This window comes from Cherax quadricarinatus, chromosome 39 (genome assembly GCF_038502225.1).
Source record: "Cherax quadricarinatus isolate ZL_2023a chromosome 39, ASM3850222v1, whole genome shotgun sequence".
Classification (NCBI taxonomy): Eukaryota; Metazoa; Arthropoda; class Malacostraca; order Decapoda; family Parastacidae; genus Cherax; species Cherax quadricarinatus.
The window spans coordinates 16630399-16653000 of NC_091330.1; the positions used below are offsets into that span (position 1 = coordinate 16630399).

The 22602-nt window shown below is 41.4% G+C and overlaps 1 protein-coding gene across 3 annotated transcripts in view; it reads left to right on the forward strand.

The window, feature by feature from the left end:
* The window catches only part of Zn72D (Zinc-finger protein 72D), a 66280-nt gene extending 45171 nt beyond the window's left edge, over positions 1–21109 (forward strand). Inside the window, exons 8-12 of one of the 3 annotated variants that reach the window (XM_070092452.1) lie at positions 572–669; positions 1924–2019; positions 3190–3399; positions 6217–6373; positions 19649–21109. In XM_070092452.1, coding sequence (XP_069948553.1) covers positions 572–669; positions 1924–2019; positions 3190–3399; positions 6217–6373; positions 19649–19722 — 635 coding nt within the window. In that variant the 3' untranslated portion in view covers positions 19723–21109. The remainder of the gene's footprint in view (positions 1–571; positions 670–1923; positions 2020–3189; positions 3400–6216; positions 6374–19648) is intronic. The other 2 variants (XM_070092453.1, XM_070092454.1) reach the window with 2 other exon arrangements.
* The last annotated feature ends 1493 nt before the right edge of the window (positions 21110–22602 follow it).

A 22602-nucleotide genomic window follows, 5' to 3' on the forward strand; every position in this document is an offset into this window, starting at 1 on the left:
ACTTTCCCCTCTCTGTCTTGATGGTCATTATTAATGGAATGAAAAAAGGGCCATATAAAGAGACACTGGACAAGAGAATTGCGTTCTTTGCAGTCAGCTTTGATCTCAGTCTAAACTCTACTATACTTTTTCAGTTAAGTCTGTGCCTTGAGACCAGGCATGAACATTGTGGCTCTCTTGTACTGCAGAGGGGAAGAGTTGCCCATTGGCCACACCTGACCCAATCTCCACCATCCCTGGGAACACAGACCTAGTGCAGTCTTAGCTGTCTTGTTCTTCATTTTTAATTTTTTTGGCATTAGCCATTATATAATTAAATTTCTTGACCTGGTACTATTTCCATGGAATTTTATTTATATCTTTGAAATATTTTAATTGCTTATAAAGTAAATAAAGCATCATTCAGTTATAGACTGCCTGGCTTACTGTTTACCCTGTGCCTACACTATAATGGTGTTAGGCTGCTGTGAAGTTTACATGTGCAGGCAGTGGTGGTGGGTGGTGAGAGGACGATGGCGGGTGGGTGGGTGTGGCGCGGGTGTGTGACGGACGCTGTGTTGTTGTATTTTAGACTCCCAGGTGATCGCCGCCAAGGATCCTCCAGATGTGCTCGACAAGCAGAAATGTCTGGACGCTCTTGCCGCCCTCAGACATGCCAAGTGGTTCCAGGTTTGCAACCCGTTCATCTGAGGGTTAAACCAGGTTAGGCTGTTCCTTCCTCTTGTTTGGAATAGATGAGAGGGAACAGGTTAGCCTGGCCTCCCTCAAACTTTTCAGCCTTATGGAGATGTGTGGGTGGGCTGGGTCAGAAAATAGGCTAGTCTTAGGTCATGTCAGGTTTTTCCCTTTACTGTGCAACCTTGATTAACTGCCATCTGAATGTTTTTATTGCACATTTTGGAAATCAGCATGGATGAAGGTTTAGCAAGGTTGTCTGCTATAAGAACTTTATTTATTTGGCAATAATTATGCCAACTTTAAAAATGATTATTTAAATTCTCAACTTGCTGAGTTGGTCATTTTCATGCTGATTTTCAGAGTGTACTTAGCTTTGACAGCTGCCAGTTCATAGGGCTTGGACAGTGATGGAAAGAGCCTGTTTCATTCATATCATGGTGGATTTTCTTTTATTTTTTCCCCCCCTTTCAATGTCATGGTCAGTTTTTAGCTAGGAAAGGAAGTACTGATTGTCCCCCTAACTACTCCCTGATTGTGGTTGGTGTGCAGTGAGGTAGTGATGGTTTTGTTTACTGCCTTTCACCTCATCTATTTGTGAGGCAAGGTAGTACAAATCCTCTCCCCCAAAGTTACCCCTATACCCCATATACCCTTTGCAGCTACCTCACAGCAGTGCCCCCTCACCCATTCATGGAGGTGTCTCATTGTGGGCTTAGCCTACAAGAAAAAGCATGAGGCTGGAAAGTACAGGAGGACTCTGCTTCGTTATGGAAAGGGGCTGTACTTTGTTCCAGTAATGGTGTGTCTTGCGCCTTAGTAGTTTGCTATCAGTATAACAGCAGTGGAGCCTTTATTTTGTGGAGTTTCCAAGCAGAGTTCATACAAGAACCTGGTTCAACATAACTTTTAAGTCTTGTTTTGTGCTGGCTGTAGTGGGTGCATGGAGCGAAAGAAGTATACAATGTTTGCTCTATTTCATCTCTATGCACTTTTTAGTACAAGATGGGCAATATCTACCTTAGAGACGTGTATTTGAGTTGCACATATATAGGTTCATGAATAATTGCTTTGCTTGACATAGAAAATTTCCACTTATATATATTCTTGATTGTCTTTATGCATTTCACTTTTCTTTTTTGGTCTATCTGGTTGTTTATTAATGTGCATCAAGTAATTAATGCCCATCTTGGACCAACCAGCACTGTTTGGTAAAAAAAAATTTCTTACGAACATGATGTTCCTCAGGCTAGAGCCAATGGGCTTCAGAGCTGTGTGATGGTGATAAGAATTCTCCGGGACTTGTGTCAACGTGTACCTACGTGGGGACCATTGAATAGTTGGGTAAGTATAGCTGTGTGGCCAGGTGAGTCACCACTAAATAAAATATGCAGATTCTCTTCTTACAACAAAAATAATAATCCACATTATATTTTATACAAATTTGTATGGAATAGAAAGAATTGTAATTGAGGAGCCCATAGTATATAGTCAATTTCTGTTGGGAAGGGGGGGAGTGAGGCTACTCCTGGCCCTGTCTGCTAGACTTTGGTTGGCATAACTGATTTTTGGCCTCTTTGGGCCTTAAAATGTTTACTCTTGAAGTTGTGTATTGAGTGTGACCCTCAGTTTTTCATACAAGTCATTCCACTTTTCAACCACTGATATACAAAAACAAAAAAATTAAATATTTTCTTTCATCCCTGTGACTCGTCTGTCTTTACCTTGACCAGGCATGGGCTCCATGCTGGGGAAGGGTCCTCAGTGGACTGTCCTAACATAATACACCTACCAGCTGACTTAGGACCTGCTCGACTTACGACCACTCGACTTACGACTGTGTTTTTTATGCCAAATTTCTGGGGAATAAACAACTATTTGTGTTGTACACAGTGTTTATCCTAAACCTTACAGTATAAAATACAGTACTAACAACATAAAAAGTAAACTAAAACATGAAATACCAAAATAAAACAATAAAATAGTCATTACAAAAATGTTTTGTTGATATTCAGCAGTAAAGTTCGACTTACGACCAGTTTCTCGGAACCGAACTCGGTCGTAAGTCGGATGGTAGGTGTATAATGAATTCTGAAGGAGTCTTTATTCAAATTCCTGAATGCTGTTCTGGGCTATGATATTAGTGTGTATTTATTTTTTATATTGTATTTGCAATATTTTAATAGAATCTAAATAGAACTAGACCCCAAAGCCTGTACCAAAATTTAAAAGGCACAGTACTTGTTTTGAATTCACTATGAGTTGCTTTGGAAAACATGTTTGTCTTAATAAAAGGGCCACTACATTGAAATGGTGATTAGTTTTATATTTCTGCCTTGGTGGGAAACAGTAAATAGGGGAAAAAAAATATGAAATAAAACTGGCTAATTTTAATGCACTTACTTTTAATATGGTACTGTAATCCATACACCAAAATGTATTCTACCTTTCAGTTATAAACCTTAAGGAGTACATAATCCTGATTAACGTATATTTATCCCGATGTAATCACAGGCAATGGAACTGATGTGTGAAAAAGTGATTGCGTCAGCTGGGCAACACCTAAGTCCAGGTGATGCTCTTCGTCGGGTATTTGAGGCACTTGCATCTGGGCTGCTACTTCCTGGTTCGCCTGGTCTGCTTGACCCTTGCGAAAAGGACCCAATAGATGCAGCTTCTCCACTCTCTGCCCAAGAACGTGAAGATATTACTGCATCAGCTCAGGTGAGGTGTGGGATTAAAATGTGTAGAATCTAATACAAAATGGGAGTTGTTACAGTTAGTTTTTGTCGAATTTGGGACTTGAGCCCTGGAGGTGGGAAATATGGTGCCTGTACTCTGAAGGAAGGGTGGAGAGATATGTTGCAGTTTTTTAACTGTTAGTAGTGGCATGCCTCTGACAAGACATTGAATGGTGATGAAAGTGTGTCTTCATCCTGCCTCAGTGGGAAATGGCTGATGTGTTTAGAAAAAAATGTAAATGAAGGAAATTAAAAGTGAGCATAGGGAAGAGCAAGATGATGAGGGCAACAAATGAGATAGGTAATGAAAGTTTGGTTATCCGATTGTAAGGCGGGAGTATGGAGGAAGTGAATGTGTTCAGATACTTTATAGTAGACTTTGTCGGTGGATGGATATATGAAAGACATGGTGAACCATGAAATAGGTGAAGGTAAAAAAGTGGGTGGTGCATCGAAGCATCTGTGGAGATGTTGCGGCCTACCAAATTGGTGGTTAAGTGGTTAACCTGCCGGCCAGCAGTACCACTGCGTACATCATCAAACCCAATGTGGGGACTGCTGAGCTGGCCTGATTGACAGTGTTCACCAGATTCTCATGGAATACACCTGCTGGTGATGGGCCTTTGAGTATTCACCAGACTGCCTCATGGAGTGGACTCCTGCTGACTTAGGCTTCTGTAGCAGACCTCAGGGACCTGTGGGTCTCTTGTGTCAGAGGACGGACACCTGGGAAGCCAGACTGTGTGTAACCCGGTGAGCGTTACATATCAGGTGACACAGAAAGTCAGGGTTGGATAACCTGGTGTGTGTGTCAGGTGACAGGTGACACACACACACACACCAGTATTCTTAGAAAAAAAAGTCCGTGTTGTAACCCGTTGGGTTAGTCAAATGATGCGGTGAAAAGGACGTAAGGAGACCGTGTTAAAACATGGGGACAAGGCAGTGTCACGGGTGTACCACGGTGAAGGAGTGTTATAACACAGAGTGAAGGGTGTCGTGTGACACATAAGAGAAGGGTGTTATAAGGCGGAGATAAGGTGGTGTCATAGGACACGATGGAGTGTCGTAACGCTGGGATTGGTGGTGTCATAAGACACCTGAAGATGGCAGTGACATATGACACTGGACCACTTATGGTTATGATGATTTACTTTGATATTGATTGTTTGTGACTTTGTATATTGTGTATGACTTTGTATAAAGTAGCTATACCAAAGATAAGCATAGGAGTTAGACTCCTTGATATATTTTTATGCAAAATATTTCTGTAAGTAAAGATTATAAATTTGTGTTTATTTTTGTAATCCCGATCCCGCCCAGGTTATAACGCTAGTAACAGGCTAATGAAGAAATAACACTACCTGTACTCGCCTATTTGTGGTTGCAGGGGTCGATTCATAGCTCCTGGCCCCGCCTCTTCACTGATTGCTACTAGGTCCTCTCTCTTCCTGCCCCATGAGCTTTATCATACCTCGCCTTAAAACTATGTATGGTTCCCGCCTCACTACTTCACTTTCTAGGCCATTCCACGGCCTGACCACTCTGACTGAAGAAATACTTTCTAACATCCCTTTGATTCATCTGAGTCTTCAACTTCCAATTGTGACCTCTTGTGTCTGTGTCCCATCTCTGGAACATCCCGTCTTTGTCCACCTTGTCTATTCCGCGCAGTATTTTATATGTCGTTATCATGTCTCCCCTGACCCTCCTGTCCTCCACTGTCGTCAGGCCGATTTCCCTCAACCTTTCTTCGTAGGACAATCCCCGTAGCTCTGGGACTAGTCTTGTTGCAAACCTTTGCACCTTCTCTAATTTCTTGATGTGCTTTGACTAGGTGTGGATTCCAAACTGGTGCTGCATACTCCAGTATGGGCCTGACGTAAATGGTATACAGAGTCTTGAACGAATCCTTGCTGAGGTATCGGAACGCTATCCGTAGGTTTGCCAGGCGCCCGTATGCTGCAGCAGTTATCTGATTGATGTGCGCCTCAGGAGATATGCTCGGTGTTATACTCACCCCCAGATCTTTTTCCTTGAGTGAAGTTTGCAGTCTTTGGCCATCTAAACTATATTGTGTCTGCGGTCTTCTTTGCCCTTCCCCAATCTTCATGACTTTGCATTTGGCAGGGTTAAACTCAAGGAGCCAGTTACTGGACCAGGCTTGTAGCCTGTCCAGGTCTCTTTGTAGTCCTGCCTGATCCTCATCCAATTTGATTCTTCTCATTAACTTCACTGTGTAGAGGTAATGGTGTTTTTATGTAAAGTAAAAGGACACAAGTGGAACTAATGTGACAATTTTATTGTGGCAACGTTTTGCTCTCCAGGAGCCGTTACTGCTTTGTCAAGCAGTAACGGCTTGACAAAGCTCCTGGAGAGCGAAACGTTGCCACAATAAAAATGTCACATTAGTTGCACTTGGGTCCTTTTACTTTACAAATTGTCGGTAATTCTACCAACATTATTGGTGTTTTTATGTTTAAATTAGTGTTTTGTAATAGACAAAGAACATTGTAATAATGTTGGTAGACTGGTTTACTAGTAAATCACTGGACTTTATACCTAATTGTGGGCTATGTTTGCCCTTTCCTGGAGACTAGTACATATTCTTAAAGAAAGGGCTAGTGGACAGCAATAATCCAGGGATTACACTACTGAAATGTCATATTTTGCTGTTTGTCTTGTGATTGTGTACTGTACTATGAATCATTTCTCTGAATAAATTTCAGAGAAAGGATTCATAAACAGATAGGAAACATGACTTTTCTTTTGGTAACACTTGTAATGTTTTTATTTCCAGCATGCTCTACGGTTAATAGCTTTCCGTCAAATACACAAGGTGCTTGGAATGGACCCTATTCCACCACCAAAATTCCAGCGTGGTGGCCGTTTCACACGCAAAAGAAGGCGTGATAATTCCACAGGCGAGGGAAATGACTCCGAGGGTGAGTTGGACGGTAGGCATTCAAATTATTTTTGTTGTAGGGCAACAACTAACTCATATTGCCTTAATATATACCTGAAGTTGCCTTTATTTATATATACCAAAATTCTCTACTGGGAGATGTATTCCAGCAAAACCCTCTTATTGTTAAATTGGAAATATTCCAAGGAATGGTACTCAATTTTTTTTTTCTTAATCCCAAATTTTATACAAGTATCTGATAGGCACCATTGGCTTATAAACTAGGAATTATCATTGTAATATATGCTGCATCTTTCAAATAAAATGATGCTAATGAAATGCTCCCTTATGATTATCAACATGTTTTGAGGAAGAATAAGGTTTAACCCTTAAACTGTCCAAGCAGATATGTTCACATGCGTAGCGCTCCAAAAGTAGATCTACTTTTTTTTTTTTTTACATATTTTCAAATTTAACAAAAAGAAAAAAAACGTAGATCAAAGTTTTTTTTTTTACACATTTTTAAATGTAAAAAAAGAAAAGATCTACTTTTTTTACATACTTTCAAATGTTGAAAAAAACGTAGGTCTACGTTTGGACAGTTTAAGGGTTAAAGAGTAATAATGAGAAAGAGAAAAGGTGAGGGGGACTTAATTAGTTGCTAATCGTAGTCCTGGGAGCTTGGGCATGATTGTCCCATTATCGGTGTTTACTTTGTCATAATGTTCCTTTTACAATCTTGTAGTAACTTGAGTTCAAAGGATAGGAAAGCTGTGGCTTGTCCTCTTCAAGGGGGGCTCCTTGACGTGGCAAAGAGGCTCTTGGTCTAAGGAATTAGACTTTTTGGTCTCCTTCCTCAGACCAAACCTAATTACCCCTCAATCCTCTCTTCCCTATCCCATCCTCCCCATTCCCCCCTTTTCTCCCTTTCTTCCCTCTCCTCCCCCCTCCCAACCCTCCCTTTTTCCCTTCCCATTTGTAACCTTTGGAATCCTCCCCTCTGGCATAAGTTTCTAGGTAGGGGAAAGTGCAATGGGGTTCATCCCAGTCTGTGAGGTTCCTTGGGTGTGGTGTAGTTTGCCATGGAATATTGTATGGAGGTGCCTTGCTCTCTTCCTGGATTTCTGAGAGGTTGGCAAGGTGTCCTGCAAGTGATGGTTGTATCTCCAGAGGCTGCCTGTCAGTTCTGGGAGGTGGCAGCCAAAGGAGGTATACTTTGTGGTGGGTTTCCAACCTCCCTCTCTCTTGTCCACTGAGGTGGTTCGGTAGATGTGAGGTTGCTATCCTGGAGCGCTGGTTTACTGGTGTGAAGGGTAGGGTATGACATGGGTTTTACGCTGCATCTGCACTGCTTGCAGTCTTGAGGTCCTTTTGGATGAGAGGGGGAACTTATGGCCCTTTCATGCCTTCTAGTGACTGTCCCTCTTTTATTTTCTTCTGTTTTTCTTTAAAATAATAATAAGAAAGTACCATCATCATGGAGTCTTCGTTCCGTGATAACCCTCCTCCTCCCAGACCCCTTTTTGTTACCGCATCATGTTCTGACCTGACTTCGTTATTGGACCATTCTCCAGATTTTTCCCATACCCCTGTACCTTCTGCTGGTGATGCATCATCACCTGCTCCAGGTGCTGAGGCTCCACTCATTTCTTCTAGTGCCTCTGCTTCTTGCATGTTTTTAACTACGTGTCCTGCTTCCCTGAATACCGTACGACGGTTTTTGGATTGCCCACCTACCTCAGGTCAGGCTGCCCACAGAACTTTGCCGAAACATGCCAGACCATTTGCTAATGGTTCTTGGATGACTGCTCATTCTACCCAAAAACGACCTACGCAACACCCACTTCCTTTACCCACCATGTTTACAAGTACGCAGTGGACTATATTCTTTTCCCTACAACAAATGTCTCCAACTGATTATCTTTCAGACTGGTATTGGTAAAGCTCTTTTACGACACGTTGGCCAAAATATATCCTTTCACATCTTGTAAGCAGTGTGTGCATCGTTACAGTTCAGAATGCAGAACAAGCTCATGATCTTTCCCATCTAACTTCCATTAATAACATTCCAATCAGTTCAGAAGCACGCTACTCTCAATTCTGGCAGTTGTACGGTGGTTTTTCTATGTACCATTGTAGTGATTTTCTGTCTTGCAGTGATAATTTGGAGCAATTAGCCCTTCAGGACCTTCCAATTCTCAAAATGGATACACAAGTCCTGCCCGTTCACGGGCAGAGGCCCTTTCCCAGTAACATGGCCTACTTCGACTGCCATGAACTCCTGTCTTCTTTATATCGTAGGCCATTGCCGAGAGGTCCATAAAGTGGTCCCTACTCCCCAGTAATGTTGAAATTGTTGGTGCTTCAGACACCCCACTAAATACTGCAGATCTGCGGAGGAGTGCTTGGACTGCAGTACTGCAGATCATTCCGATACATCTTGCAGTTTCCCCCCACTTGTCTGAATTGCAATAAAATCCTCATTCTTCTTTTTCCCGCTGATGTCAAGTCTATCGTAATGAACAAGAAATCCATTGTCTTTAAGAGAGTGAAGGCCTTACTTATGCTATGGCTTTCTCTCGGCTCTGCCTTCAGAGGAATCTTCCTAGTGTCCCTTATTCTTGAGTAGCTAGGAGACCTCCAACCTTGGCGGTCCCCCAGCCTACCAGTTCCTCCAGTGTCGTGCGTCTCCAATTCTTTTGAGGTTTTACCCTCTGAAACCCCCACCTCCTTTCCTATTCCTACCTCTACTTCTTGCCCGCTAGTTTCTCAGTCTGCAAGGCCTCGCATGCCTACATCATCTTCACTCCTAATACCTGCGAAGTTGAACCTCTCGCATAAGCCCAAGTCTCTTCGCATTCCTCTAGTGGTTACAATTCTCCAACAATTTTCCTTTTTGGCCTTGGTGCCTAGTTCTCGCCCCCTTTCTAACTTTCACATGAAGGTGGTGGTTCTCCCCCCCCCCCCCCCCCCCCTTTCCTCCCTTGTGTGGTCCCCTCTTCTGTCCATCCTAGACATGCCCCAGTTACCTTTCAGCCTCCTCCTCTTCTGTTCCACTGCAGGACTCTTCTGTCCCTGCCAGCACATCTCTCCAGGTTCATACTTCCCTCCCCTCTGACCTTTTTGGGTTTCCTCCAGTCTCCCCGATCTGTACTTGCTCTACTCGCCTGTCTCTGAAGTTATGTTATTGGCATCTTCCTTATCTGCTGAGACACTTGACGCTATCTCCAACTATATTGCGGAGACGAAACCCTCGATGGACACTGGTGCACCTCCTCCTACCCCTTATTTTTCATGACCCTCTCAGCAATCTTTTCCTTCACAGCCTTCTGATTCCTCCTTGCTTAAACGCTTTCCATTGCCTCCACACATTGACTTCACTGACCCTAATATTCCATAGGTTTTATTGCTTCTTATTGTTGGCATACCTGTCTGTGTGAATAATGACTTGCTTACAATGGAATATTCATGGCCTCGGGTAATTGGGGAGAGCTCTAGGCCTTGCTCTCCCAGTTTTTCCCAGTATGTGTCGGGTTGGAAGAACCCAAAATTTGTTCAGTTGTTATTCATCCCATTTTGGGCTGTGTGCTGTTGTACTCTTCTTATCCTTTTCCTGATGAATTATTTAATGATAGTGTGCTTCTTGTGCACGTTGGTATACTGTATCAACAGGTCTTTGTTCGTTCTGCTGCATTATACTGCAGCCCGTATTTATTTGCTCTCTATATCTTTCCCCTTCCCGTGCATTCTTTATCTTGATATTGCATTCTTGATCTCCTCTTTGCCGCTGTTCATCTTGTTAGGCGATTTTAACGCTTGCCATCAGGGGAGGGTCCCACTGTGACTCGTGGTGATCAGTTAAAAACTTTCCTCACTTCTCGTCCTCTTCGTGTTTTAAATACAGGTGCTCCCACTCATTTTGACTCCTGCACTAAGTTTCTCTCTTGCATTGAACTTTCTATCTGCTTCTCGTCAATTGCGCTTGATTATGCTTGGTCTCTTCTCCCAGATTTGCACGACAGTGATCCCTCTCCTATTTCTTCTTACTTCTACGTATTCCCGACTGCCTCGTAGCCTCCGTTGGCAATTTGGTCGAGTGAATTGGAACTTATACTCTAATCTTACCGCTTTTTGTGGGAGACCCTTCTTCGTCCTCTATTGATGAGCTGGTGCACCAGATTTCGACCTTAGCTTCGACTTCAGTGTCATGTTCTATTCCTCAAACCTCAGGCAGGCATTATCAGACATGGTGCCTTGGTGATTTCCTGAGTGTGCCATAATTGGACCTCGGATTGTCTTCAGATTTTCAGCGGGCGAGGGCAGTCGGTTACCATGTCATACATGACTCTAAATGCACTTGTTGGCACAACTGTGTCTACCATTACCTCGATATTCCCTATGTGTTCAGTTTGGAAAAAGGTACGGAAGTTGTGTGGCAAGTACGCTCCGGACCCTGCTCCCGTTTTGTGGGTTGCTGGTGTTAGTGTTGCGGAGCCTCTTGAAGTTGCCGAGGAAATCAGGAACTATCTTGTCCATGTCTCCCAAGGGCTTCACCTCTGTACTTCATTTCTCATATCTAAGTCTACTGAGGAGCAATTGTTCTTGGATTTTTTCTAATGGAATGGAGCCGTATAACATACCTTTCACACTCCTAGAGCTGGAGTCCACGTTTTCCGCTTGCCAGTCATCTGCAGCTGGGCTTGATGATATTCATATCCATATGCTACATCTGCATTCTACAGCCCTTGCAATCCTTTTGCATCTTTTCACTCTTATTTGACGTGAGGGGTTCCTGGAGTTTACCTGGAGAGAGTTCCGGGGGTCAATGCCCCTGTGGCCCGGTCTGTGACCAGGCCTCCTGGTGGATCAGAGCCTGATCAACCAGGCTGTTGCTGCTGGCTGCACGCAAACCAACGTACGAGCCACAGCCCGGCTGCTCAACAATGGAAATCTGCCTTTGTACTACAATTTTACAAACCAGGCACCTCGGGGCTTGATACCTCTCACTATCGTCCCATTGCTCTGACCAGTGTAGTCTGCAAGGTGATTGAATGATTGGTGAACAGAAGTTTTATAGGGAATTTGGAGACTCGCAATAGTATTTCTCCTCGCCAATATGGCTTTCGCAAGGGCCGCTCTACTTTGGACCCCTTATGTGCAAAATACCTTTGCTAACACACTCCATCCTAGCAGTCTTGTTTGATCTTAAGAATGCATATGACACCACTTGGAAGTATAACATTTTAGCCCAAGCCGACTCCTAAGGCTTCCGCGGTAATCTGCCAACTTCCCTTGCTGCTTTGTTGTAAGAACATAAGAATGAAGGAACACTGCAGAAGGCCTGTTGGCCCATCCAAGGCAGGTCCTTATCAAAACTACCCCTACCCAAAACTACCCAAGAATTAAATCCCATACCCACGGCACCAGTCAAACCCAGCTCCTCCCACTCATATATTTGTCCAATCTATTTTTAAAGCTACCCAAGGTCCTAGCCACGATCACCCTACTCGGAAGACCATTCCATGTATCCACTACTCTGTTCAAAAACCAGTACCTACCTATGCCCTTTCTAAATCTAAATTTATCCAACTTAAATCCATTATTTCTGGTTCTTTCCTGGTTCAACACCCTCAGTACTTAATTAATATCACCTTTGTTTATGACCATCATCCATTTATACACCTCAATATCTCCCCTCAGTCTGTCTCTCCAGAGAGTGAAGATTCAAGGCTCTATCTTCATACAGACATTTTCGTGTCTGTTGGCGCCTGGCTTTCCTTAGACTTTGTTCATGCCAAGGGAGTCCCACAAGGTTGTGTCCTTAGCACTACCCTTTTTCTCTTGGCTATAAATGACCTACCTTCCATTCTTCGGTCGCATATTTGGCCGTTGCTTTATGTGGATGACTTCCCTATAATTTACACGGGCACTCACTGTCGCCTGGTAGCAGCCTTCCTTCAGGATGTGATTGACTGAGTTTCCCATTGGGCCACTTCTCATAGATTTAAATTTTCTAGTACAAAAACCCATTTCATACCTTCACTAGATGTCCTCTTGTCCCCGATATTGCATAGTATTTACATGGCTCACATATTCCAGAATGTGATAGTCAAGTTTCTTAGCCTTCTCTTTGCTCGCCGGTTGACATGGGAACCTCACATTTCCTCTTCGAAGGCAGCTTGCCATGGTCGGCTGAATCTCGTTAAAATTCCTATTCATCGTTAGTGGAGAGCAGATCGCCAGACTCTCCTTCATTTGCATTCCACCCTAGTCTTGTCCAAGCTGGATTATGGTGACCAAGTCTATTCTGCAGCTTTTACAACTCTTCGTAAGTTCGATCCCTTTCGTCATCAGGGTCTATGTTTATGTCTTGGTGCCTTTCATTCATCTCTTGTTGAAAGCCTCTATGCTGAGGCAAATATTCCTTCCTTAGCTGATTGTCGTGATGCTGCTCATTACCTTCGTTACTTTGTCCACTCTCATGACCTTCGTGTTCCTTCTACATATAGGTTGGTCTCAGACATTAGTAGAAGCCCATTATTTGTTTGGTGCCCCTTCTTACTCCAACCATTTTTCCTTCATCTTCACTCACTCCAGTCTTCTCTCCAGTTGCCTCCCCTGTATGTTCATTTAGTGTCTGCCTTTTCCCTTCCCCCTTGGGAGGTTCCGACAATTCGTGTCTGTTTTCCCCTACTACTGTGCGCCAAAGCTCTCCTGTCTGACTGCTTCTTGCTCTCTTTTTCTCGATCACTTCTGGTCTCATGCTCATTCCATCACTGTTTATACAGATGGTTCTAAATCTTCTGATGGTGTTGGGTTCATGTCAGTGTTCCCTGACGGTGTTGTCCGAGGTTATTTGTTAGACTCGGGTAGTATTTTTACCACCGAGCTTTATGCCATCCTCATGGCGCTTTTCCATATTACATATATGTCTCCAGCGTTTGTGACCATTTCAGATTCCCTCAGCACTTTGCAAGCCATTGAACAATTTGATTCCCCTCATTCATTGGTCCTTCGTATTCAGCTATGATTGCAGTATATGGCTAGCAAAAAGACAGTTTTCTGTTGAGTCCCTGGACACGTTGATGTGTAGGGCAGTGAACAGGCGGATGCTGCTGCATGGCCAGCGGTACATGATCTTCCGGTTCCTGTAGAGGTATTCTATTCAGGGATTATTTTAGTCATCTCTGCCTGTCTTCACGGCCATTGGCAACAACGGTGGTCAGACATGCACCATAACAAATTGCACTCAGTTAAACTGCTTTTGGGGTTGTGGCCATCTTCTCACCACTGTTGCCATACTCAGGAGAATGTGCTCTCCCGTCTCCGCATCGGTTATACCCACCTTACCCATGGGTATATTGTGGAACAATACCCTGTTCCTTTCTGAGAGGTTTGTCGGGTCCCTATTTCGGTTCTTCACTTCCTTGTGGATTGTCTGGTTTACTAACGAGCTATAAGGATTTACCTCCAACACCACCGCTGCCCTACCGCTCTTACCTTATCTTCCTTTCTTACAGATGGCCCTGCCTTTGACTTACAATCACTTTTGGACTTTTTGTCAGCAACTGCTTTACTGTACGAACTTTGACACAGCCCTTAGCATCCCGTCCAGTCCTTTTTTCTCCTCACCTCTCCCCTTTCCACCTAGCTGTTTAATGCCCCGGCTCTAATTTCTGCCCCACAGCACTGCATGACCCTTGTCTGCGTAATGCTTTCATTGATGATGATGATAATAATAATGTGGCTTGCTGTTTGCTTGCAGGTTTTTGCCTTGCAAGCATGTCATTCAGTTATCCCTAATATCTTCTGCAGCAATTTTTTGAACACCACTGGTCTTCATGATTTATTTTATTGACTTTATGGTATCTTTTTCAGTATATATGTGGAAAATAGTGATCCATTGTTTTTTATTCATCTCTATCACATCAGGTTGTCAAGTTATACGGAAACGTTACTTTTCTCTTTTCGTAAAGCATTAGTAAATGAGAAGGTGGTACAGTGGACCCTTGGTTAATGGTGCCATTGGATACCAATACGTACGTTTTTGCGTCAAAATATTGGCTCGGCTAACGATAAAAATCTCAGTTAAGGACATTCGTTCCAAACGTGTCCATGCGGCCTGAGTCACCCGGCCACTCCAGTGTGGACGATTCCACACGTACATGCGATACATTTTGTATTATTCCATTGTTTTTAGTGCTTGTAACTGATAAATAAGTCACCATGGACCCAAAGAAAGCTTCTAGTGCCAGCCAGCCCTTTGGTAAAGGACTGAGAGAGAGGGGAGAATGTGCCTTTTTTAGTGTTTCTACAATATGTACGATATTAAAGCAACAGGAGTCCATAAAGGCTACAGTGGCAGCCAGCGATAAAGTGTAGCATTAACTGTAGCAAGTAAGTTAAGCAATTAATCGATAGAAAAAGGACAGCACAAGCCTAACTCCTCCAATGTTGTTGAAGTTATGTAGGACGACTGACACCTGTCTCTACCGCCTCTGCTTCTGCCTCCACCACCACTAATATGGCTTATGCTGTGTGGCCCTTATAACCCAACAGTAACAACACAGCAACACTCGTGACATACTTAATGACATTTTAATCATTCTAGAGTATGTCATGTTTCTGTTACTAATATTGTTTGTCATATTAGATAAATTGTGCCAGATAAATAAATCGTAGAGCTTATATTAGTGTCATATTGAAGGACTATCTTGTGTCTCCCAGCACAGTTCCTGACATAAGCCAGAAACAGACCTCTGGAGAACTTTTTTGAGACACAGGGGTCCAGTGGCTCTCAAGCTGGTCCTAGTGGCATTAAAAAACAAAGGGGGGAAGAAACCCAGGATAAGGACTTGGTACCTGAAGTCTTTATGGAGTGGGATTTCCCTTCCAAACAATTGTAAACTTCTCCATCCTCTCCCCTCCTCCCATCTTCCATACATCACCATGTCTTCAATAAAGATTAGTGTGATATCATTTTATTCTTCATGTATCATTGTTTTCTGTGTAGGGAAATGTATATTTCATGTAAAAAAAATTTAGTTTAATACTTTTGCGTGTCTGGAACGGATTAATTGGATTTCCATTATTTCTTATGGGAAAAATTAATTACGAGAACGATAAAATCGGTTAAGGACAAGCTCTCTGGAACAGATTAATATTGTTAACTGAGGATCCACTGTATATTACCAATTAAAATGTTTTCCGTGTTTTTGGGATAGTATGGCAGACAGCCAGCACTGTGAACAGGACAGGCCACCTAGAACCAGCTTCTTACCTGGAAATCACGACTTGAAAACTGTGCCACTAGTTAAGCAAAGGTGCTAAAAGAATATGGAGAGTAAAAGAAAGGTAAAGAGTGTGGTGAGAGAGTGCAAAAGGAGGGCGGATGATAGTGGGAGAGGCACTGTCAAGAAATTTTAATGAAAATAAGAAAAAAATTTGGAGCGAGTTAAACAAGTTAAGGAAGCCTAGGGAACGAATGGATTTGTCAGTTAAAAACAGAGTAGGGGAGTTAGTAGATGGGGAGATGGAGGTATTGGGCAGATGGCAAGAATATTTTGAGGAAATTTTAAATGTCGACAAGGAAAGGGAGGCGGTAATTTCATGCTCTGGCCAGGGAGGTATACCATCTTTTAGGAGTGAAGAAGAGCAGAATGTAAGTGTGGGGGAGGTACGCGAGGCATTACGTAGAATGAAAGGGGGTAAAGCAGCTGGAACTGATGGGATCATGACAGAAATATTAAAAGCAGGGGGGGATATAGTGTTGGAGTGGTTGGTACTTCTGTTTAATAAATGTATGAAAGAGGGGAAGGTACCTAGGGATTGGCGGAGAGCATGTATAGTCCCTTTATATAAAGGGAAAGGGGACAAAAGAGACTGTAAAAATTATAGAGGAATAAGTTTACTGAGTATACCAGGAAAAGTGTACAGTAGGGTTATAATTGAAAGAATTAGAGGTAAGACAGAATGTAGGATTGCGGATGAGCAAGGAGGTTTCAGAGTGGGTAGGGGATGTGTAGATCAAGTGTTTACATTGAAGCATACATGTGAACAGTATTTAGATAAAGGTAGGGAAGTTTTTATTGCATTTATGGATTTAGAAAAGGCATATGATAGAGTGGATAGAGGAGCAATGTGGCAGATGTTGGAAGTATATGGAATAGGTGGTAAGTTATTAAATGCTGTAAAGAGTTTTTATGAGGATAGTGAGGCTCAGGTTAGGGTGTGTAGAAGAGAGGGAGACTACTTCCCGGTAAAAGTAGGTCTTAGACAGGGATGTGTAATGTCACCATGGTTGTTTAATATATTTATAGATGGGGTTGTAAAGGAAGTAAATGCTAGGGTGTTCAGGAGAGGGGTGGGATTAAATTTTGGGGAATCAATTTCAAAATGGGAATTGACACAGTTACTTTTTGCTGATGATATTGTGCTTATTGGAGATTCTAAAGAAAAATTGCAAAGGTTAGTGGATGAGTTTGGGAATGTGTGTAAAGGTAGAAAGTTTAAAGTGAACATAGAAAAGAGTAAGGTGATGAGGGTATCAAATGATTTAGATAAAGAAAAATTGGATATCAAATTGGGGAGGAGGAGTATGGAAGAAGTGAATGTTTTCAGATACTTGGGAGTTGACGTGTTGGCGGATGGATTTATGAAGGATGAGGTTAATCATAGAATTGATGAGGGGAAAAAAGGCGAGTGGTGCGTTGAGATATATGTGGAGTCAAAAAACGTTATCTATGGAGGCAAAGAAGGGAATGTATGAAAGTATAGTAGTACCAACACTCTTATATGGGTGTGAAGCTTAGGTGGTAAATGCAGCAGCGAGGAGATGGTTGGAGGCAGTGAAGATGTCCTGTTTAAGGGCAATGTGTGGTGTAAATATTATGCAGAAAATTCGGAGTGTGGAAATTAGGAGAAGGTGTGGAGTTAATAAAAGTATTAGTCAGAGAGCAGAAGAGGGGTTGTTGAGGTGGTTTCGTCATTTAGAGAGAATGGATCAGAGTAGAATGACATGGAAAGCATATAAATCTATAGGGGAAGGAAGGCGGGGTAGGGGTCGTCCTCGAAAGGGTTGGAGAGAGAGGGTAAAGGAGGTTTTGTGGGCAAGGGGCTTGGACTTCCAGCAAGCGTGCATGAGCTTGTTAGATAAGAGTGAATGGTACTTGGGACCTGACGATCTGTTGGAGTGTGAGCAGTGTAATATTTAGTGAAGGGATTCAGGGAAACCGGTTACTTTCATATAGTCGGACTTGAGTCCAGGAAATGGGAAGTACAATGCCTGCACTTTAAAGGAGGGGTTTGGGATATTGGCAGTTTGGAGGGATATGTTGTGTATCTTTATATGTGTACGCTTCTAAACTGTTGTATTCTGAGCACCTTTGCAAAAACAGTGATAATGTGCGAGTGTGGTGAAAGTGTTGAATGATGATGAAAGTATTTTCTTTTTGGGGATTTTCTTTCTTTTTTGGGTCACCCTGCCTTGGTGGGAGATGGCCGACTTGTTGAAAAAAAAAATTGTTTTTTTTGCAGTAGACCATCATTTAACAGTTACATTCCTGAAAATGCCGTGTTAAGTAAATACTGTGTTACATTCCTGAGAGCTCCCAAAAAGCCAAACAACTTATTTTTTAGACCAACAGTTCTTACAAAAATAAGTGATTATGTAATTGTAGTTCATTATTGTGATGTATTGTTGTTTTCCCTGCTTAAGATTACGAGTGCGACAGAAACAATAGTATTTCTTGCCTTAAATTGTGGGTGCTGGTGTTTGTGGATGATTGTGGAGAATGGAGAGTTATGCTATGGCCCAGCTGGGCTGAAGTGGATAGTAATGGTTCTAGTACTAAAGTTGATGGTTCTACTCAAGTGTGCATAAATTCTGTAATGGATTTCTGTTCTATTTTACCCCGCAGTACATTATAGAACTGACGGTAAGGCATCAGCTGCTCTAGACACAGTTTCAGGGTCCTCTTCAGTGAAAAAGTCCAACTTTAAGCGAGTCAGTAAATCAGTCAAGCCAGTAAGTCAGTTCAGTCAGTAAGTCAGTCATCACACACTCATATTTACCTCATTCTTATGTGCACAAAGTGAAGCTTCATTACAGCCACAGGCTATCTCTTGTCTAATATTTATTTTCTTTGTTAATTCTAAGACTTAAATGCTTACACCTTCTCTTGCCATTTTCAGCAACACTGGTATGCCTACTGGGTTCCATGATTGCTTGGCAGATACAAGATATGGTAATTAAAAATCAAAACACAATTCACAAACACAGCTAGCTTGTAGGAGAGAAGTGGAACTGAACACACATTCACGAAGGCTGGGATGGTGGTGGTGGTGGTGGGAGTGTCGGGGTTGGCAAGGGATGGCAGGAGGTCTACCCCACTGACCTACAGCAAGGTGGCAGCTTGAGCTGGGGAATTTTTTTTTCCGCACCCGCAAATGGAACCGTGTGAAGTCAATTTTGCAGTGTTGTATAAAATTGTGCCACAATTTTTCAATCTTGCTATAACCAAGCCATGCCAAATAACCTTGTGTTAAATGACAGTCTACTGTATATACTTTGATGCCTTTGCCAGTTTTCATTTGAGTATTTACTTTGTTGTGAAATTCTTCCAAAATTCCAGAGCATTTATATTTTATTCACATCTTTGTAAATGTCTTCGTACTCTTAGTTTAGTTTTTTTGGGTCAGTATCTCGGTGTAGCTCGTCTTTATGGTTTTATGCTCTGTTCTTTGTTTCAATTGATCTTTGAAGTTTTATATCCACTTCATTTAACGTGTTCTTTTTGTAAACATTGGAGCTTCATATTTCTTGCATTTTCTCCATTTTAGAAATATTGTACATCCCCTTCCATTATTCGTATCCTTTGACTAAGGAACTTCAAAATTTCACTTGGACTCTGTTTAATCCTGAAATACGGTACTCTTCACCCATCTAGGAAAAAAAATTTCTTACAAATACATCTAGTTCTGTCTTAATCACTTCCTGGTCCATAACTGGGCTCTGGGAATAGAAATATTTAAAACTCATCTAAGGTATATACATGTATAGCTCCACTATTTTCAAGCTAACTAGTCTGCCTGCAAGTCTAGCATCTGTCTGTCAAGCTTAATACATGTAAACCTGTAAAATAAAAAATTAATTGGTTTTGTAGACCAAGCTGACCCCTGTATGCTAATGTTTGGACAGTTTTGCCGAATAGTCGTATATTTATTTTATAATTATGCTACTGCATTTAAGAATCAGTGTTAAGCTCGAGTTTTAAGGTACACTAGGCAGCATTTGATTATTAAATTTCAATTTTTTTTTTTTTTTTAGGTGGAGATGGGAAGAAAGACAAAAAAGAAGACGGTGAAGATTCCAAGATGGATATGGATAAGGAGACCAAGTAACGTTCCAAAATGGTGCTGGATTATTTTAATATTTCACTAATAATTTTTAAGGCAAATTGTATTGATGCTAATTACCATTTCGTTGACAGCGTTCAACAAATATTCTGAAGTGTTTGTACTTGTGTTGTAAATCTGTAGTGTTATTGCATTCTCAATTAAATTGTTTAGCCATTTTTAGTTTGTTCCATAAGACCAAGTTTTTTGGGTGGAAGGGCATTTGCTGAAACACTCTTTTGATAAAGGTTTTTCGTTTAAAATCTTGTAGGTGTCTTTAATTTATTTACCAAATAAACATTTACTTTTTTTTATAACCATCACACAAAATTCTTAGTTCATTTTTTAAATTCAGTAATGGCAATATCTATATGTAGATAATCAAGTACATAAATATTTTTATAAAAAAGTTAATATTTGTGTGTACCACATGTATGCTGTGTGTGTGATTGTGAGGGGAGATTGTGCGATTTTGTGCACGTGTGTGATTTTGTGCGTGTGCGTGCGTGCGTGCGCCTGTGTGTGTGTGAGAGAGAGATTGTGTGTATGTATTGTGTTCATCCTAAAGTCCAGTGGGAATAACCTGAAAGTCATTGAAAAGAATTGAAAAAGCACTGCTGGAAGTTGCTCTTGCAAAAACATTGCTGAAAACTGGTGACTGTAATGGGGATGTTTTATTGTTATTCACCCACAGTTGAGTTTAGGTATGACATGAGATACTTTGATAAAATATTTCCCCTAAATGTTGTTGTAACTAGTCTCCATAATTACTACTTTGTTATTCTGCCGCAAGCAGTGCAGTGTAATATATCTTGCGCTAGTTGATTTGTCAGGTGTAAAAGTTTGTGTAACTGAGGAAATTTGAATGGGTTGTGATAAATTTATAGATAGGAATTTTGCTGACAAGATTGATCTGCTGAAGAACCTTACAGGATATATATATAAAAAAAAAAGGCTAGGTGGTGAGTTTGTGGACAGGTATGTACTATACAGGATTTTAGTGATGTATTCAGTATTATCAAGTAATAATTATTTGTATGTTAGGAATTCCATTGCATGGAAAGATAGTTAAATTAAACATTTTCAGATGTCACTGGTGGAAGAATTAACATATATTATTGGATAGCAAACATTTAATTGTCTATCTGGTGATTACTAAAATTTTTCTCATGCTTGTAGAAAATTATTTGATGTAGCATGGTTAATTTAAGGTGATTTTTTTTTCGTAGATAATCTTTTATGCATTTTGTGAACTTTGAGACCAATAGACTACTGTGGTTATGTTGAGTACACGGTATTTTGCTTGGTTCCTGTGCATCTGTCTAGAAATGACGCCTGTGTTCTGAAGGTTCTTTTGTGTTACTTAGGTAACAATAAAGAAAATATAGTTACAGTATTGAACTTTTTATATTATCCTCTTGTTGATTAACAATTTTTTTTTTTTTTTTACCTGTGAGCCATTTCCCACTAAGGTAGGGCAGCCCAAAAACACACATTTACCATTTTGCACTCTACAATGGTCTTGCCAGAGGTGTCCAGACATAACAGCTCAGATGACCCTCAGACTGTGTTGTGTCTGTCCTTTTTTCAGAGTAAAGGTACTAAAATATCTTGGACCTCTTTGACTGGCAAATGTGGAAGCATTGGTCTTGGTGACCTTTTTTTTTTTTTTTTTTTTTTTTTTTTTTTTTTTTTTTTTTTTTTTTTTTTTTTTTTTTTTTTTTTTTTTTTTAACAAGTCGGCCGTCTCCCACCGAGGCAGGGTGACCCAAAAAAGAAAGAAAATCCCCAAAAAGAAAATACTTTCATCATCATTCAACACTTTCACCACACTCGCACATTATCACTGTTTTTGCAGAGGTGCTCAGAATACAACAGTCTAGAAGCATACACATATAAAGATACACAACATATCCCTCCAAACTGCCAATATCCCAAACCCCTCCTTTAAAGTGCAGGCATTGTACTTCCCATTTCCAGGACTCAAGTCCGACTATATGAAAATAACCGGTTTCCCTGAATCCCTTCACTAAATATTACCCTGCTCACACTCCAACAGATCGTCAGGTCCCAAGTACCATTCGTCTCCCTTCACTCCTATCTAACATGCTCACGCACGCTTGCTGGAAGTCCAAGCCCCTTGCCCACAAAACCTCCTTTACCCCCTCTCTCCAACCCTTTCGAGGACGACCCCTACCCCGCCTTCCTTCCCCTATAGATTTATATTGGTGACCTTGATCCAAGGTATTTAGTTGCCCTGCTCTTCCTTAGATCAAACTTTATTCCCTCTCAGGTGTTGTATGACGTTTTTGTTTTAACCTTTAGCCCGTAAACGGTCCAAACGTATATATACGTTTTTTTCAACATTTGAAAGTATGTAAAAAAAGTAGATCTTTTTGTTTTTTTACATTTGAAAATGTGTAAAAAACTTTGATCTACGTTTTTTTTTTTTGTTATATTTGAAAATATGTAAAAAAAAGGTAGATCTACTTTTGTAGCACTACACATGTGAACGTAGATCTGCTTGGACCGTTTACGGGTTAACAGATACACTGCCCCTTAGTTATGTGGATTTTGATGCTGAAGTGCTCTTGATTCAAGTAATAAGAGCCATCCAATCCACAGTCCTGGTAGGTTTAGTGCTTCTTTTTTATTATAATATACAGATTAAACTTGATTGCCTCACATTACGCAGGCAGTTATACCCCTGGAGGGAAGTGCCTTGATACTGGTGAGAGGATCTTCACAAATCCTCCTTGGCGTGGTGAAGAGGCTCTTGGTCTGAGGAATTAGACCTGTCGGTCTCCTTCCTCAGACTGAACCTAATTACCCCCCAATCCCCCGTTCCCTATCCCATCCTCTCCTTTTTCCTTTCCTCCTCCTCCTC